Raw genomic sequence first — 18,866 nt, 5'->3', positions numbered from 1 at the left:
CCTCGGGAAACAGTTTTTATAGAAGACAGAGTTCGGGTGTCGAGGGGCAGGGCGGGGATGGTGTGGTCAGGTGGTTAGGGGCTGGACTAGAAGCTTGGGGTCTGAAAGTGGGCGGGGCGGGGATGACAGCGGGGGCGGGGCCAAAGACAGGACTAAACTGGGATTGGGAGAACCTTTTAGCTGGAGAACCCGGTGCTTCTGGAGGCTTCCAGATTGGGTGGCAAAGCAACCTGGGGCTCGGGAATTCAACAAGAGACGGCCCCAAGACTGAGCCAAAGTCAAACTACACACCGGCAGCGGGGGTCTTAGAGAGAGTCCTGCTGCTCCCCTTGAGCCTGGCTCTGCTGCATCTGGGCCTGCATCTTCTCCAGCATCTCTTGCATGCGACGCAGCTGTGCAGGGAAAGATTGCAGGCGATGGGGCTGGGCGAGGCCAGGGAGGGACTTTTTCAAAGAGGATGGGGGAGGCGAGGTGTTTGCTTACTTCTTCGTCTTTCTCGCGGATTAATTTCTCCGTCTCAGCCAGAGGCAGCATGGGCAGCGGGATCTCTGTGGTGCTCCGGCGGGAAAGCTTACTAGGTGGTAGGAAAAAGGAACAAGGATCAAGGGGCCTGTGGTTGTGTCTGCAACGAGATTGGACTCCAGGAGGAGTGCCCTCGTTCTTGACATTAGAGCCATAAGTGGGTGGGGAAAGACTCTGGGAGAGAGGTCTGGAGGGTGAAGGTGGGGTCATGGATGTCGTGAGAGCGAGGCTTTGGAAGCACCTAGGAATCAGCTTCAACTCTCACCTACGGCTGGCTCGATCGCGCGCCCCAGGTCGGGCCAGGCTCTGCAGGCAGCGGGCCCGGTAGCCCTCATAGAGCAGATCGTGTGTCACTTCCTTCAGGTCCTGCAGGTGTGTCTGCACCAGCAGCCGACGCAGGTTCAGGAAGTCGCAGTGATGTGGATTCTCCACTGGGGGACGTACCGCGTGCCTCAGGGAGCTGGGTGGGCTCTTCCCGCAGTCCTGCCCCTACCCTAGGGGAAGTTCTGTACCCGCCTGCTCAGGGACCTCTCATTTGGCTCCTAGAACCTCCAAGGCCAGAGCTCGCCCCATCATCACATATTGGGTGCGGTTGACTTGGAGGTGGCCTCGTCTCCCTGCTGGCCTCATAACGTGTGCCGGGACTTACTCACCTTCCACGGTTCCCCAGGGGTAGTGGCGTCCCCTCACTGGTCGGGTCCCGCTGTCCCTCACTACCTCACTTGAACCAACAACTGCGAAAGGGATGCTTTCCTAGAGGGCAGTAGTCAGGGATCAACCTCCAAGGCAGAAACTTCTTTCTCAGCCTCTATCTCTACATTTGCCTCCCCTGCTTCCTCCCTTCCTCCCTTCCTTCCTCTGCACCTTCATCTCCGCATCCTGCCTCTTGAAGTCTTCATCCTCATCAGAATCACAATCAGGGAACTGGTAGATGTTGATCTCCTCCTCCTTCAACTGGTCCCGGATCTCTCGGAGAAAACAGGTACTGAGACAGTGAGTAACTTCACAGAGGCTGTGAGCAACAGACACTGCATGTCCAGAGACAGATTCAGATACACATATCAGGAAGTCAGAGACGGGAGGACGTGCAAGACAGAGATGGTGAGAAGTGAACATCCAGGATGACCAAAACCGAAATCTCAGCAATAATGAGACAGGCATAGATGGTGAAAACTGAAACAAAGATACCTTAACAGCCAAGGCAGAGGCCTGGAAAGATTCTAAGATGAGGCAGATGCCGAAATACTAGGAAACAGAGACACAGCAGAAACAGCAGAAGAGAGCTCTGAAGACCCTGGGGGGGGGGGGGGCGGGCGGGTCATCATTCTATGCCTCTGCCCTCCTACAGGCCTTGGCTAAGCGTCCAGCCCAGGGACTCCATTCTGAGGCTCCAGAGACAGTTCCCTCAGGCAGCTCACTACTGACCTTCCTCAGAAACTCTCTAGGGCAGTGGGGGGAGATAGAAGGTGGTAAAGGTGCGATTAAAGGGGAATGGAAAGAGACGATTTGGGGTGGTAAACACAGTGCAATGTACAGATGATGTACTGTAGAATTATATACCTGAAACCTAGATAATTTTAATAATGTCACCCCGATAAATTCAATTAAACAACTTTGGGGGAAAGAATAAAGACATTTTCTTTAATAATGTAGCATCATACATCATGCTCCAAGAATCCACCCCAAGATCAAATAAGTCAAAGCGCAGTTCAGGTTTAATCATCACTTTTGGCTTTATGTAGGGCCCAAGATCAGAAGTCACCGCACACCTTCTGCTTGAGGGCCTGGGTTTCCTTAGGCATCAGGGCATCTGCTTTGCCAATGACTGGGATGATATTGACCTTCTCGTGCACCGCCCGCAGAAAGGCCACATCTAGAGGCCGGAGCCTGCACCCAGGGATTGGTCAGGGTTTGGTGTCAAGGTACAGGGACGCCCCCCAAACCCCCCCAAATGCCCCAACACCCAAGGTGCACTCCAGACCCCCTGCCAAAGGGTGAGATGAAGTAGAGGCAGCAGTGGACACGGGAATCCTGGATGTTCTTCCGGTTCAGGCCACTCTCATCCCTCAGATACTGCTCAAATTGTTCCTCAATGAAGCGTACCACGGGCAGCCAGCTGGGATGTGGGGAGAGGAGAGAGCTGTGGTCAGGTCGGAGGCCACATGGTGAGGAAGGGGGTAAGGCCAGCCAGGTCGGTGGAGGTGGGAAGTAGTTCCTTTGTCTCCAACCAAAGAAATTAGGAAACTGGCAGAGTCATAAGTGAGGTGTTGGGAAGCACAGGGCACTCTGGGCCGTGTGGCCATCAGAAACAGCCCCCCCCATATTTGGGTCAGGGTGGGTGGGAGACCATGGCAGGCCAGCCCTATAACTGACCCCTCAGTCTCCACAGAGCAGCCGTTTTGGAAGCCTATCCCTCATTCCCTCCCCCACACCTCACCAGTCTGAGCAATCCATGGAGTCCCCAAAGCCAGGTGTGTCCACCAGGGTCAGCTTCACCCTAATACCCCCCTCTTCAATCTCCACACCCCGACGCTCAATAGTCAGCGTTTGTGTCAAGCAAGCTGTGGGGAGAGATTAGGAAACTGGGTAGGGGTCTGAAGCAGGACTAATTTCCTTTCTCAGTATCACAGTCGCCCCCACCTATTTTTTTCAGGGGAGGAAACCATGTCAGCAAACAGTAAGCTGCATGAATGCCCCAAAAAGTCATTGCAGACCCAGATGGAAAGGAAGAGAGTGTAGCAGGGAAATCTAGGAAGGGGACACAGAGTACCTGGAGGGGAGGGGAGGGGTCTTACCACTGGCCTCTGGCAGTTGCCGATCTTCGTAGAGGTTGGTGAGAAACAGGCTGTTGATGAGGGTGGATTTCCCCAGGCCTGACTCCCCTGTGGATAGGTCAGGTCCAGTTCCTCAAGTGAGGGGACAGCCAGGGTCTCCTGAGGACCCACCACCAGTCCCCTCTCAAAAACATCCAGACCTGCCACCATGAGCGTGAAGTCAAACCCCTTCTTGATGGACTTGCGGTGCAGCTGGTTGGGGAGGGCTGCAAAACCCACATACTCCTTGTCCTGTTGGTGGAGGGTAAACAATATGAGGCTGCTGGGAGTAGCAGACAGGGCCACTAATAGAACCTGATCTCAGGGACTAGGAGAAGTCAGACCTTCTATGGACTGACCCAGGCCTGGCTACCCTGGCGGTTGGAGCTAGTGTCAGAGATGCCTAGATTCCTGGGCATAAGGACTCACCATGGCCCCGCTAGCTGTTGCTGCACCTGCTGTCTCTCCCCACTTCCTCTGGTGGGGCAGGAAGTTGAGTGCAGCAAACAAGGGGGCGGGCAATATAGGAAGCTGAGATGCTTTAACTTGCCCAAGGAAACCCAAGACCAAGAACACCTGGGGTCCTTACCATCTGGATCCCTCTGCCCATTACCCCTATAGGATTCTTCAGCCCCTCCTTTCTTTGCACACCTTTCTCCCAAGCCCCACTGTCCCACCCATCACTCTGGTGCAAGGTGGGGTATAGGCAGAGAGGAAAGAAGGAGGATGGTCTCTCTAGCTGTGAGATGAAGGCTTTGACAAGGATGGTTAAAAAAAAAAGATCCTAGGTCTGTGTGGGTCAAAAGCCAATAATGGGATTAGAGGTGGGAGGGGCCATCAGTTTTTCCTGCCAGCTCACACAATGGATTTTTTTTTTAATGTAGTGGATCCTTAAAAAGACATCAGATCTTTGGACAACACAGTCAAAAAGAACTTCCTTACAATCCTGGCTAATGTGTTCCCCTGCTTGAAACCCTTCCAGGGTTCCCCAGTGACCTCAGAATCAAACCAAACTTCTGACCTGGCAGCCAAAGCCTTCCCCATCTGACCTCATCACCCCATTACTCACTCGCCCTTAGCAAGTGCCCACATCCTAGACTCTGCCCATATTGAGCTTTTCCTTCTTTTGCACCAGGTGAACTCTTCATCCTTCAAGGGTTTGCTTCAAAGGACTCTTTGTCCTTTGAAATCTTCCACAACTACCCTAAGCAGAGTCATTTTCCCTCCTCTGGACTTCCCAGCACCTTTAACCCCCCCCCCCCCCCATGACCACATTTGCTCACCCGAATGTCTCTTCTTTCATGGCTGAGCTTGCTAAATGCAGGCACAATGTTTTCCTAATTTCTATATCCCCAGTGTCTTACACAGAGCCTAGCACAAAGAAGGTGCCAATAAACAGTATACTAGATGAATGTATGCATAAATGAATCAATAAATGAAATCAGTCAGGGCCAAAGGCTGGGAGGCTGTAGAACACGTAAAAGGAGCCTTGCTTTAAAGTCAGAAAGAACTTCCACCTACTACGAGACTTGGGCAAGTCATTTGGCCTCTCTGAACTCCATTTTCTTAATGGTAAAATGAAATACACACATTCCACTTTGTTATCAGGACTCAGAATGGTTTTGGATGACATGAAATTTGGAGTCAATCTATTATGTACAAATTGGCCTTAGCATTTGTGAACTTAGTGACACTCTGAGCCTTTAAGGCTTGTCTCCTTACTAAGGCGTACAAGGGCCGGCTTGATCTGGATCACACCTACTTCAATCCTCTTTTCTTTCTCCACTTCCTGTGGATTTATTATTTCCCTTTTAGCCCATGACTGACTTGTGTTCCCCCAGAACTTATTTGTTGAAACCCTAACCCCCAAAGTGACTGTATTTAGAGATAGGGCCTTTAAGGAATTGATTGAGGTGAAATGAGGCCACAAGAGGGGGACCCTGATCCTGGGGGTCTGGAGTCATAAGAAGGGACACAGCAACCTCTCTCTGCAGGGAGGAGCGGCCATGTGAGGACACAGTGAGAAGATGGCTGTCTGCAACCTGAGAAGGAAGGTCTCACCAACACCAACCCTGCTGGCACCTTGAATTTGGACTTCCAATCTCCGACACTTAAAAATAAATGTCTGTTTAAGATTCAGTCTTCGGTATTCTGTTCTGGCAGCCTGAACAGATTAATACAGCCTCGCAGCTCACCCCTTCCCCTCTTCACTCTAATGAGCTTAATGTGTAATTTTTTTTGGTCTGTATATGAATTTTGAAAAGTGTGTAGTATATGGTACATGGTTATGCAAATCATTTTATATATGTAAATATATACATATGAATATACATTTCTGTTCATTGTTTCATTCAGCACTATTTTTTAAGACTTATCTATGTTGCCCTGGCCAGTTTCTTAGGTTGGCTGAAACATCACCTGTACACCAAAAGATTACGGGTTCAGTCCCCAGTCAGGGCGCACACCTAGGCTGCAGGTTCAATTGGAGAACACATGGGAGACAACCAACTGATGTTTCTCTCTCACACTGAAGCTTCTCTCTCTCCCCACCTACCTCTCTCTAAAATCAATAAAAATATCCTCAGGTGAGGATTAAAAAAAAAGATTTATCCATGTTGCCATGTGTATGTCTTACCTTTACTTCAATTTCACTTCTAGTATTGATCCCTTCATGTAGCCTTGGGAACAATGACCTTTTTGTGCCCTACTTTGCTCATCTACCAAATGGGATTGGAAGCTTCTGCCACACTGAACTCACAGAAGTTGTGCAAACTTCATCTGGTGATGGAAACATGAAGAGCTGTGTCATTTTACTAGCTGTGTGACCATGGGCATTTTACTTTAACCTGTGACTTAGTTTCCTTATCTGTTAAATGGCACCATTAATAAATTCTGCATCATAGGGTCATGATGAAGACTACGTGCTCTAAAACACAAAAAGCTTTTGGTACAGTGCCTGGTGGATGAGATGGACTCACACAGAATCCTAGTTATTGCTGTTACACGAGCTGAGGGGTGTGACAGTGCTACCAGCTCAAACCTTGTGATGGTTCTTGCACGTTAGTTACTGAGGATCCAAACAAAGTGAATCACGCAGGGTTACAGTCCTCTCGGGAGACAGAAACAGCCAAAAGTGAGTGTGGAAGCATTGTTGCTGAGGTGGTGTAAGAGAGGATACACAGTCTTTCAAGAAGCCAAGGGAAGAAGAGTTCCAGCCAAGGTGGTATAGTAGAAACCCTTCACTTCCTCACACAACCAAAAGGAGGCGAACAACCAATCTAAAGTCAATAAACAACCAGAAGTGCCAGAAAAATCAAACTGCATGGAACTCCAACAACCAAGGAATTACCAAAAAAATCAACCAGAACCACCAGACCAGTAGGATGGGTGGACAGAGAATTCGAACAAGGCTGTGCAGGTGGGGCCAGCTGAGAAAAAACACAGTGAGGCAGCAGACCCTCGGGTGGGGATGGCTGAAGGTGAAACTGAGACTCAGAGCTGACTGTGGACTTAGGTGGTTGTTGCAGTGGGAGAAGCTCTCAAGACTTCTTTGGAGAGTGCGCCAGAGACTAGCTGGCCAGCTGCACTGTTCCGCCTCTGGCCCCTCCCCCACAGGCAGCACTCCGGCACCAGAAGGATAGTTGCCCCACCCAGGTGAACCATCCCGCCCCCTTACAACTTATCAGTGGCACCAAGACAAAGAAATTTGGTCCAAATGAAAGAACAGAGCAAAACTTCAGAAAGAGACCTAAGTAATGAGGAGATAGCCAACCTATCTGATGGAGAATTTAAAGCCCTGGAAATCAAAATGCTCACAGAACTGACTGAGCTTGGTCAAAAAATAAAAAAAACAAGTGAAAGAGACCCAAAATGAAATAAAGCAAAATATTCAGGGAACCAACAGTGATAGGAAGGAAACCAGGACTCAAAGCAATGATTTGGAACAAAAGAGAAAAAGAAACATCCAACTGGAACAGAATGAAGAAACAAGAAGTTGAAAAAGTGAAGAGAGAGACTTAAAAACCTTTGGGACAACCCGAAACATTCCAATATCCAAATTATAGGGATGGCAGAAGAACAATAGCAAGAAATTGAAAACTTATTTGAACAAAAATGAAGGAAAACTTTCCAAGGTGGCAAAGGAAATAGACTTCCAGGAAGTCCAGGAAGCTCAGAGAGTCCCCCAAAAATTAGACCCAAGGAGGAACACACCAAGGCACATCATCATTACATTAACCAAGGTTAAAGATAAGGAGATAATCTTAAAAGCAGCAAGAGAAAAGGGGGCAGTTACCTACAAAGGAGTTCCCATAAGGCTATTAGCTGATTTCTTAAAAGAAACCTTGCAGGCAAGAAGGGGCTGGAAAGAAGTATTCCAAGTCATGAAAGGCAAGGACCTAGATCCAGGATTACTCTATCTAGCAAAGGTATCATTTAGAATGCAAGGGCAGATAAAGTTCTTCCCAGATAAGGTCAAGTTAAAGGAGTTCATCATCACCGAACCCTTATTACATGAAATGTTAAAGGAACCTATCTAAGAAAAAGAAGATCAAAACTGTGAATAGTAAAATGACAACAGACTCACAACTATCAACAACTGAACCTAAAATCAAAACCAAAAATAAACAGAGCAAACAACTAAAACAGGAACAAAAAGAATCACAGAAATGGAGATCACATGGAGAGTTATCAGCAGGGAGGGGGAGGGGGTAGAATGGGAAAAAAGGTACAGAGAATAAGAAGCATAAATGGTTGGTACAAAATAGATAGGAGGAGGTTAAGAATAGTACAGGAAATAGAGAAGCCAAAGAATTTATATATACATCCCAGGGGCATGAACTAAGAGGGTGGGGGCAGATGTGGGTGGAAAGGGAGGTGCAGGGCAGAGGGGAATAATGGTGGGAAAAATGGGACAACTGTAATAGCATAATCAATAAAATATATTTTAAAAATAGAATAAAAACCCTGGCAGATGTGGCTCAGTGGATTGAGTGCTGGCCTGCAAATCAAAGGCTCACCAGTTCAATTCCCGGTCAGGGCACATGCCTGGGTCGCAGGTCAGGTCCCCAGTAGGGGGTGTGTAACAGGCAACCACACAGTGATGTTTTTCTCCCTCCCTCTCTCTCTCTCTCTCCCTTCCCCTCTCTAAAAAATAAATAAAATCTTTAAGATATATAGAAATAAATTTTTTTAAAAAAGAGAAATTTACATCTAATACCACTACCATGATATAACCCCATTTTGCTTTCTTTTTTTAAAGGTCCACTAAATGAATGTTCTGGGAACCCGTCTGTATCTGTACTAGCTGCTGTTGTTGTGAGAGGCTGAGTTCAGCTTCAGCAAATTTTTTTTTTTTTTTTTTTTTTTTTTTGGAGACTCCCGGGGGCTGCAGCACCCGGGCTCCTTGGGACCGCGGTTTTGGTGTGTTGGGCCGGTCCTCCGGGATTTTTTTTAAGATTCTTTCAACACTTTGCCCATTTCATGATGAGGGTACCTGCCCACACCACACTGAGTGTTCGGCAGTTTTTGACCAAAAAGAGCATGACCCCCTCCCTGTGCCCCACCTTCCCTATTCACCCAACCTTGCTCCTAGCGACTGTTTTTTGTTTCCTCATATGAAAAAAGTCCTCAAAGGGAAACATTCTGCTGATGTGGAAGAGGTGAAACAAAAAACGGCAGAAGCATTAAAAGGCATCAAAATGGATGAGTTCAAAAACTGTTTTCAGCAGTGGGAAAAAAACATCTCCGTAGGTGTGTTGCATTGAATGCAGAGTACTTTGGAGGCGACTGAAGTTTAAACATGTAAGAATAAATACACAATTTTTTTGTAAATAAATGCTGTGATTTTTTTTAGTCCTATTCATATATTTATAATACTAGGATCATACTTTAACTTTGTTTGGAAGCTTATTTTTATCACTTCATGTGTTCTGTACATCTTTATATGATAATAAAGACACATCTACATTATTATTCTTTTAAAGATTTTATTTATTTACCCTTGAAGAGATGGGGAGGGAGAAAAAGGAAGAGAAACATCAATGTGCAAGAGATACAAAAACCGATTGCCTCTCGCATGCCCCCAACTGGGGGTCTGGCCTGCAACCCAGGCATGTGCCCTGATTGAAAATCAAACTCGTGGCCTCTCGGTTTACAGGCCAGAGCTCAATCCACTGAGCCATACCAGCCAGGGCTACATTATTACTATTATTATTATTATTTAAGATTTTATTTATTTATTTTAGACAGAGAGGAAAGGAGGGAGAGGGAGAGAAACATCAATGTATGGTAGACTCTTGCACACCCCTTGCTGAGGACCTGACCTGGACCACAACCCAGGCATGTGCCCTGACTGGGAATCAAACTCGTGGCCTTTCAGCTCACAGGTCTGCACTCAATACCCTGAGCCACACCAGCCAGGGCACATTATTATTTTTATAGCTGCTTAGTATTTATGTTGATTCCCATCCTTCACTATGATAACCAGTGTTGAGCTGGGATGAACATCTTTATGGCAATATCATTGTATACTTGTCCCACCATCTCTTTGGGCCTAATCCCTATAAAAGGAATTATTGAATCAAATGAAGTCACATATTTAAGACATTTGTACCTAACAAACTGCTCTATAGAAAAGGCACTTTGCTTTTGTGTTAAGTGCAGAGATGATAACAATTAATAGTGACACAATAGTCCATTTATATACTTTTTAACGCCAACAAATCATGCCTAGTCATCCATGTGATAAGGTCTGGGACTTGTTTAGAAAAAGGAAGTACCCACCTTGAGCTTCCTATGGCAGTGCATGGTGGACAGCAGTTTTTCCATTTAATACTCTTCTGGATTGGTTGTTTTCAATCATGCCATGTCTTCATAGCTACCTATGACTGCACCAGGCATTTCTGGTAGGGCTTCTGTATCTGTAAACCTGAGTTCAGATTCAACCCTAGTAACTCCAGGCTTTGTCTCTCAAAGTCGAAGCTAGCTCTGCCCTGGCCAATGTGGCTCAGTTAGTTGGGTGTCATCCTGGAAAGCAAAAGGTCACAGGTTGAACTCCCAGTCAGGGCACATGCCTGGTTGGTGGGCCTGGTCCCCAGTTGGGGCATGTGCTAGAGGCAACCGATCAGCATTTCTTTCCCTCTCTTTCTCCTTACTTTCCTCTCTTTAAACAAATAAAATCTTTTTTTTTTTTTTTTTAAAAAAGCTAGCTCTGCAAGTGAGTATGGCATATGGCTGGTCAGCTTTAGGGGAAAGGTTTCTCCACAAAGGGTTGGCTATTTTGTATCTTTTTACCTGTTTGCTAGCACAGGTGCCTGGTACATTCCGGACCTCCAAAAAATGTTTGTGGTGCAAATGAATAAAGTTACTACACCATCTTTAGCTTCCGGTGCTTTCCTATTATGTAAACTCATGACACATTATAATAAGACTATTCTGTTTCCCTCTTTGAGGGTAGGTCTTAACCATCTTTGGATCTCAAGCTTCTAGCACATAGTAGGTTCTCAGTTAGTATATGGGCCACTGTTCATTTCATTCTCTCTGTCTGGAGTTCCTCATTCAGCCCCCATTTCAGCTAGACTCTGGACTTTGAAATCTTAGATGTCCTTGAAGTATCGGGTCAAAAATGCTACATCTTCCTGTTATTCCAGCTGAAGGAGAAATAATTGATATTTTTTGCAAAATGTTTTACACATATTAATTCTCAACCATTCCAATTAGGTATTATGGGCCCTGGCTGAGTAGCTTAGTTGGTTAGAGTGGCAATCTGATACACTGAGGTTGTAGGTTTGATCCCTAGTTTGGACACATACAAGACTCAACCAATGAATGCATAAATAAGTGGAAAAACAAACTGATGTTTTGTTCTCTCTCCCTTTCTCTCTCTTCCTCTTTCTAAAATCAATTTAAAAAAAATAGCCCTAGCTGGTGTGACAGTGGATTTAGCACGGGCTTGTGAACACGTATGCTTTCCAGTCGAGGCACATGCCTAGCCCGGGGCCAGGTCCCCAGTAGGGGGCGTGCAAGAGACAACCACACATTAATGTTCCTCCCTTCTCCTTTGCCTAAAAATAAATAAAATCTTTTAAAAAATAAAAATAAAGAAATAAAGATAAACAATCAAATGAGGCATTACTGTTCCCATTTTACCATTCAGGAAACAGGAGTAACCTCCCCAGGTTGAAACAATAGTAAGTGACAAGGCCAGGAATCAAACAAACAAATGACCTTAAAGACATGTCCTCGGCCACTAAACTCTACAGAAGTATCTCTCGTGCTCTCTCTCTGCAGTATGCTACTTTGAGTATAGTTTCTGTAACATCATCTGCACATTTCCATACCCTATTGGACTGAGAGCTCTCTGAGGAGTTTCCTTACATTTCCAAGGCAGGACAGTGTCGACATTTGTGGGTGATCCTTAAGTAGGTGTTGATTAATTTGTCCTTGTTTCTGTGTCTAACATCCATGCATACCAGGCACGAAGAATCAAGTAGACTCATTTCCACAGATTAGAACTCTTCCTGCTTTCCCACTGTGGGTGCAAGTAACTCACACCTTAGAGTTCTTTCTCGCTATTTGTGTGTTTGTCCCTAAACTGACACCTTATGGGCAAATCTTACATGTATTTTATCTCATATCTCATTATGCCAAACTCTTGGCTTAGCACTGAATTGCTAATAATATGAATTAATATTTGGTTACCCCTCCCCATCATCAGTTAGGCTGCAGAAACATCAAGACAATCCTCCTTCCCGAAGGCAAGCGGACCCAAAGTAGACATAATGGGGATCATGCCCCTGGTTCTGGAACGGCCCCAGCCAGGACCCCAACAAGCTGGGAAACAGGGATTAACGTTCCAGCCTCTGCCGGCTTGGTTTCTGCAGGGCGGTCGACCTGTCCCCTAGTCTTCCCATGTCATCTTTGTGTCTCTGCTTGTTTCATTGTCTTAGTTCCTCTGCCTCTAAACCTGTTTCTCTCCGGGTTCCTGGATTTCTCATGTAGCCCTCTGACTCAGTTCAATGACTTTTTATCTATCTATCTCTTATCTGTTTCTACATCTGTCTCGGGCAGCTTAGGTTTTTTTGGTCTGCCACTGTGTCGTCTCTCTCAGCCTTTGCATCTTCTCCGACCCAATGCTCTCAGGTTACGATTTTGAGTCTCTTGCTCAGGGTCTCCATTCTGCAACTCAGGTCTGAATCCATCCGCCTGCCTCTCCTCAGAGGTGTCCTTATTAGCATTCGCTCTAACCTCTTCTCCAACTTTGGTGGCTTCCCTTCCCCAAACCCATCCCCCCAAAGCTTCCCCGACCAGCCCCGCTTTGTTTCCTTAGTCTTGCTTGGCCCTGCTTTGTTTCCTGCGTCTCAGAGCCCCGCCTCCGCCCCGTCTGAGGTCTTTGCCGCCCTTTGTCTGCTGGGGTCTTTCCCCCAACCCCTTTCCCCGGGACCATCTTTAGATCTCTTTGTCTCTCCAGGTCGGGGTGTTTGGCATTGTCAGCCGACCCCACAGGTCCACGCGGGTGGCTCGACACAGCGACAACTAGGAACAGCCTTTGGCCCTCACCACCCAGCTCCAGGAGGCACACGGTTAATACCATTGAGTTCGCACCAGCGTCCTAGACTTAGAGTAGCCCTCCCCGCTGCAAGCGGCCACCCACCGACCACCGAGCTGAGGCGGACCGGTGGGCCCCTAACGGCGTGCAACTCCTCCAGGTCCTAGAGCGGCTCGGTGCGGCCCAGCTCTTCCGCTTCCCGTCCCCGCCCACAGCGCCGCCCTAGGGACGCTTGGGGCCGAGACCCCCTCCCACCCCGGCTGAACGCGGAGACCGTATCCTAAAGCTGTCTGTTGGTGGCTCGGGCACCCGAGTCTCGCCAAGGAGCTCCAGAGAGCACCGGGGTGGCGGAGCCGGAGGCGGCCGGGAGGTGAGGGGTGGTTGCGTGCCGGAAGGAGCAGCAGGTGCAGGGGCTCTGGCGGAGGGGTGGGGGCACTGGGAGCCGCGCCCTGCACCTTGGACCCAGATGCTGCCCGGTGCTCACGCCAGCCAGCAGAGGGGGCAGGGCGCGGGCTGCATAGGGCTGTGTGACCTAGGGATTGTGTGTCTGTCCCCTTACTCAGGGCGGCGTGCCGGCGATGGAGCGCGTGGTGGAGCCCTGGGATCCAGATCTCCATGGCCGAGAGGGAAGGGAGCAGCTGAGAGGTGCCCGAATAGGTGAGATTCGCAGCGATGCGCCACCTTGTGCAGGTAATAGCGGGATGAGGACTGCGATGCTGGGCTCTAGAAAAGTCGGTAATGAACTGCACTTCCAAGAGAGGGGGAGGAGAGCAATAACCGACCGAGGAGTCAATGTTTCTGCACCTACTGTGCACCAGGCCAGGCAGGGAATCATCTCAAGGACTCTGCGTCCCCCTCCCCAGCAATGTCCTCACTGCCCCTGCCCTACTTCAGGCCTCATTATGCCTCACCAGGCAGTTGCAACAGCCTTCCCTCAGCCGTCTTCTCTCCACTGATGCATTCCGCAGCCACACTGATCCTAGTCCAGGTCTAATCTGGTCTTCCCTCCCTAGCTCCCTTTTGCCCAGTAATTAAGAGCCTTAGCCTAGTGTTCAGTTCAGCCCCTAGTTCCAACATCCCTTTCCAGCTTTATCCTCCAGTCCTCTCCATGGTTTACTTTTTTCTTGCTGTGAAAGCCTATTCTTATATCCTCATTTTCTCTCTCTCTTGTGGCAGCATAGTTATTCTGAGCCCACATGTATAGTTAGTTTTGCTTTATTTTCTCTCTCCTACCAGCCCTAAGCATCTTAGGGGATAGGTGTGTGTGTCAGGCGAACACGAGGTGACTGAAGTAATAAATTACAGAATGGGCTAATATAAAAAGATAATTGAAATAGCAAATAACAGGTTTTCCAAATAGAGATAATATAATGTAGTAATTAACACAGATTTGGGAATCAGACAGACCTGAGTTAGAAACCTGGCTTTACTACTTTATAACCTTGAGCAAATGACTTAAGTTTTCTGAGTCTCCAAATGGGGATAGTAACAGTATTATCTCCTAGGATAGTTTAGAAGTGTTCAGTAATGCTAAGTTCAGTGATTGGCACATATTAGGGGCAGGGTAAAAGGAAATTACTATCATTAATGAGAGGCACAGACAATAATAAGTTCTTGAGAAGTTCAGAGAGATCCCTGTGACCACAGATTTGTCAAGGAAGCCTCTGGGGAGGTTGCAGCGGAACATAAACTGAGCCTAAGGACAGGTCTACAACTCTCTTTTCTTTCCCCAGGTCTAGAGGGTGAGCATGTGGAGTTATCTCAGACAGATGAGTTTGAACATACCCCACAGGAAGATGATTTGGCATTCAAGGAAGAAGATTTGGCCTCAGGTCATGAAATAGGAAAACCCCAAGGCATCCAGACTTGGGATGACTTGTGGGTCCAGAGAGAGGCACCAGGGAAACCTCAAGCTCGAGACAGAGGCTCCCGGCTCCTGGGAGAATCACGCTGGGGCCAGGCTAGTGATCGGGCTGCTGTGTGTGGCGAATGTGGCAAAAGCTTTCGGCAGATGTCAGATCTGGTGAAACATCAGCGGACACACACAGGAGAGAAACCCTACAAGTGTGGGGTCTGCGGCAAGGGCTTTGGGGATAGCTCTGCCCGTATCAAACATCAGCGAACTCATAGTGGTGAAAAGCCCTACAGAGCTCGACTGTCAGCCCAGGGTCCCCCAAAGATTCCTCGGTCCAGGATCCCTGCTGGTGAGCGCCCCACTATCTGCGGTGAATGTGGCAAGAGCTTTCGGCAGAGTTCTGACTTGGTGAAACACCAGCGGACACACACGGGTGAGAAGCCCTACAAGTGCGGCATCTGTGGCAAGGGCTTTGGTGACAGTTCTGCCCGCATAAAGCACCAGCGGACACACCGTGGGGAGCAGCCCCCCCGGCCCATGGTGCCGGGGCGGCAGCCATCTCGTGCAGCCACGGCAGCTGCACAGGGACCAAAAGCCCAGGACAAGCCATATATTTGCACTGATTGTGGCAAAAGATTTGTGCTCAGCTGCAGCCTTCTGAGCCACCAGCGTAGTCATCTGGGACCCAAACCTTTTGGCTGTGATGTGTGTGGAAAGGAATTTGCCCGGGGTTCAGACCTGGTGAAGCACCTTCGGGTGCACACAGGAGAGAAGCCCTATCTCTGCCCTGAGTGTGGCAAGGGCTTTGCTGACAGCTCTGCCAGGGTCAAGCACCTCCGCACCCACAGTGGCGAGAGGCCACACGCCTGCCCGGAGTGTGACTGCACCTTTAGCCTCAGCTCCACCCTTCTCCGCCACCGCCTGACTCACATGGAGCCCCAGGACTTCAGCTTCCCAGGCTACCCCCTGGCTTCCCTGATCCCCAGCCCACCACCCAGCTCAAGTCCACCCCCACCTCCTCTTGGTACCAATCCCCCACTGACACCTCGAAGCCCTTCACACTCAGGTGATGGGCCTTTTGGCCTGCCTGGCTTGGAGCCACAGGCTGGGGAGCCACCCCCACCACTAACAGGTGACAAGCCCCACAAGTGCCCTGAGTGTGGCAAGGGCTTCCGTCGAAGCTCGGACCTGGTGAAACACCATCGTGTGCACACGGGGGAGAAACCCTACCTCTGCCCTGAATGCGGCAAGGGTTTTGCTGACAGCTCAGCCCGAGTCAAACACCTCCGCACCCACCGTGGTGAACAGGTTCGGCCACTACCACCATCCACTCTCCTGAGGCCATATAACTCCCCAGGCCCAGCGCCCATGGCCCCTCGACCCCGAGTCCGGGCCCAGCCCTCTGGACTCAGCCAGCCCCACGTGTGTAGCTTCTGTGGGAAGGAGTTCCCCCGGAGCTCAGATCTAGTCAAACACAGGCGCACACACACTGGGGAGAAGCCATACAAGTGTGCAGAGTGTGGCAAAGGTTTTGGTGACAGTTCTGCCCGTATCAAGCACCAGCGTGGGCACCTGGTCCTGAGGCCCTTTGGGACAGGGGATGGTCTGACAAGGTCTGTCAAAGAGGAGCCACCAACAGGACTGGAATGATGGGGTATAGGGAGGGTAGAGGCCCAGGAAATCCAAGGGGTGGTACTTGCCTAAGTAGGGAAGAAAGGGCCTGGGAGGTGGTGGGAGGGAGAAGGAAAGCAGGTGGGAGGGGAAGAAATGGGAGAAAGGAGTGAATAGATGGAGATTGGAGACAATGACCTTGAAGCTCAGGAAACTGTCCCAGCAGCTGGGCTCAGTAAGGGCCTTGCCAGTGTGGTCTATACCCCTAGCTTCTAGAACACTACCTAGTACACAGTAGGTACTCAGTAAGTACTTGTTGAATTAATAAACTGGTCTTAATCTGAGGGCCCGTAAAGAACCCTAAATTTCTGCTGCCTCTAAATCTGTGAAGAATTGATCCCTCCCAACCTTGTCCCAGAAGACCAGCATCCTGATCCATGGTTTGTTTGACCCTTAGGAGCTGCGACAAAGACTTGGAATTTAGGTTGACAGAATTAGGCAGGGGCATCTTGATCTTCCTTCTGATGAGAGTATTGATGTATGGCAGGCGGTACCCAGCCTTGGGCCATTGGACATGGTCTTAGCCAGGAACGAAACTCTTGGCCAGAGGTCAGACCTACCTGCCCTAGAGGACCCGAACCTACCCTGACACCTGGACACTGGCACAATAAACCAGAGACAGCAGAAGGCACATTGCTCTGTTCTATGTGCCACGTCCAGGTCCTGGTGCACATCAGCAGAGAGTGAGAGGGCAGGACTGGAGTAAGGAGAAGCCAGGGAAACTCCGAGGCCAAACAGCCACATCATGTGTCTCCTTGCCAATAAACTGCTTCTTGTCTGAGGCTTGGGCTCCTGTCTCTGTGTATACATGGTGAGGGGTGGAAAAGCTGTTGAAGTGTTATTATAGATAGCTAATTATTTTTTTTTAATTTATTTTTATTTTTAGAGAGAGGGGAAGGGAAGGAGAAAGAGGAAGAGAAACATCAGTGTGCAAGAGAACATTGATCAGCTGCGTCTTGCATGACCGCAACCAGGGACCTGTCCTGCAACCCAGGTGTGTGCACTGACTGGGAATTGAACTGGCAACCTTTTGGTTCACAGACGGACACTCAATCCACTGAGCCACACCAGCCAGGGTGATAGTTAGCTAATTATTAATAAGAAAGGGAACAAAGAGGGAAGTAGACATTAAGCTTAACCAGTTTGCCTCACCAGGAAGCTACAGTTTCCCATACTCCAGAGGATCACAGCATTGCCCACCCCCAAGGATCAACACCCCTCCGTTCCCACCTCCAGCACCTGATTTTGGTGGGGAACGGGAAGGTGAGTACACACGCAATATTAGTCAAAATGGTGCAGCGAGAAGTGCTTGACCATAATAGCCTGTCTAAGCAGAGGGTAGGCCCATCATAAGCCAGGAGAGTTGATTGGGAATTTGATTGGTTATTTAAAAAAAACCCAAAAACTGGTGCCCTGGCAGGTTGGCGTAGGTGGTTGGAATGTCATCCCATACACCAAAAAGTTGTGGGTCTGATCCCCAGTCGGCACATACCTAGGTTGTGGGTTTGATCCCTGGTCGGCGTGCATACAGGGGCCAACTGATCAATGTTTCTGTCACACATTGAAGTTTCTCTTTCCCTTTCACTCTAAAATCAATAAAAATATCCTCAAGTGAGGCTTAAAAAATAAAAATGCTCCTGATCCGTCCCAAGACATTGCAATAATATAATCCCAGGGGAACAAAGAAGCACTTGCTCCCTGCATCTCTCATCCCACCCTGAACCCATATTTGTCCTGTTCTCTCTGGCCTTCTCTATCCATGTGGCACTAAGGGACTCTATACCCAGGCTCCAGCCCTAGCTGGTGTGGCTCACTTAGTTGGAGCATTGCCCTGTAATGGAAAGTTTGCAGGTTCAACCCCTGGTCAGGGCACATATGTAGGTAGTGGGTTCGATCCATGATCACCAGTCTGGGGGCATATGATCCCCGGTCCGGGAGTGTGCAGGAGGCAGCCAATATGTTTCTTGCATTGCTGTTTCTCTGCTTCTCTTCCTCCCTGCCTCTCTCTCTCTCTGTAAAAGCAATGAATATATGCCCTTGGGTGAGGTAAAGAAATAAATAAATAAAATGAACACAGGCTACAGGTGGCACCCTGGGTGACAGTGCTAAGCTACCAGAATGGGGACTGAGATGGTTTAGCAGCTGCCTGCAGGCTCTGAAGGACAAAGCTTTAATATGAAATGGATACTCTATAGACACTGGCCTCTGTTTTGACCTTGCTGAAGACATGGTTAGAGTTTTCCCATGGTAAAACCACAGAAATGGGACGTGGGGGTGGCCTTCCACCCAAATAAACTTTGCTACACCACAATCTCCCATGTGGGCTGGTGAAATGCTTTTCTCTCCACCCATAAAAGAGCCCCACTTCCACTACCAATAGAACAGTCACCAAGGCCAAATCGCCAAGCCCTGTAGAAACTTTTGTGGGTTCTTTGCCCTCTTTGCACTAGTCAAAGAA

At 48.7% G+C, this 18,866-nt stretch overlaps 2 protein-coding genes across 4 annotated transcripts; one reads left to right on the top strand and one right to left on the bottom strand.

Annotated features, from left to right (window-relative positions):
- Position 1: 1 nt before the first annotated feature.
- Positions 2-3,847, bottom strand: SEPTIN1 (septin 1). Of its 2 annotated transcripts, none has more exons than XM_037158386.2 (11): positions 3,765-3,847; positions 3,497-3,587; positions 3,318-3,404; positions 2,960-3,083; positions 2,504-2,638; positions 2,292-2,409; positions 1,387-1,488; positions 1,176-1,275; positions 788-953; positions 484-574; positions 2-392 (listed from the first exon to the last, which is right to left on the bottom strand). In XM_037158386.2, the coding sequence occupies exons 1-11, from the start codon at positions 3,765-3,767 to the stop codon at positions 306-308; spliced, it is 1,104 nt and encodes a 367-aa protein (XP_037014281.2). In that variant the 5' UTR covers positions 3,768-3,847; the 3' UTR covers positions 2-305. The 2 variants fall into 2 exon arrangements, with proteins under 2 accessions (XP_037014281.2, XP_037014287.2); XM_037158392.2 differs by lacking the exon at positions 3,765-3,847 and adding an exon at positions 3,680-3,742.
- A 9,245-nt stretch (positions 3,848-13,092) lies between these two features.
- ZNF48 (zinc finger protein 48) lies at positions 13,093-17,184 on the top strand. 2 transcript variants are annotated; one of them, XM_037158426.2, is made up of 3 exons: positions 13,093-13,252; positions 13,446-13,539; positions 14,616-17,184. In XM_037158426.2, the coding sequence occupies exons 2-3, from the start codon at positions 13,461-13,463 to the stop codon at positions 16,385-16,387; spliced, it is 1,851 nt and encodes a 616-aa protein (XP_037014321.1). In that variant the 5' UTR covers positions 13,093-13,252; positions 13,446-13,460; the 3' UTR covers positions 16,388-17,184. The 2 variants fall into 2 exon arrangements, with proteins under 2 accessions (XP_037014321.1, XP_037014315.1); XM_037158420.2 differs by having other exon boundaries at positions 13,446-13,572.
- The last annotated feature ends 1,682 nt before the right edge of the window (positions 17,185-18,866 follow it).

This window comes from Artibeus jamaicensis, unplaced genomic scaffold (assembly GCF_021234435.1).
Source record: "Artibeus jamaicensis isolate MK-2021 breed Jamaican fruit bat unplaced genomic scaffold, CSHL_Jam_final contig_700, whole genome shotgun sequence".
Classification (NCBI taxonomy): domain Eukaryota; kingdom Metazoa; phylum Chordata; class Mammalia; order Chiroptera; family Phyllostomidae; genus Artibeus; species Artibeus jamaicensis.
Note: the sequence above shows the minus strand (reverse complement) of the source record. Positions and strands in the feature narration are given on the sequence as shown.

Coding starts and splice junctions, on each gene's coding strand:
- SEPTIN1 (XM_037158386.2), bottom strand. Junction 1,489..2,291: donor CCCAGGCCCTCAAGCAGAAG/GTGTGCGGTGAC, acceptor TTTCTCCGAGAG/ATCCGGGACCAGTTGAAGGA. Junction 954..1,175: donor CCCCTGGGGAACCGTGGAAG/GTGAGTAAGTCC, acceptor TACGTCCCCCAG/TGGAGAATCCACATCACTGC.
- ZNF48 (XM_037158420.2), top strand. CDS start 13,461: ATGGAGCGCGTGGTGGAGCCCTGGGATCCAGATCTCCATGGCCGAGAG. Junction 13,573..14,615: donor CGATGCGCCACCTTGTGCAG/GTAATAGCGGGA, acceptor TTCTTTCCCCAG/GTCTAGAGGGTGAGCATGTG.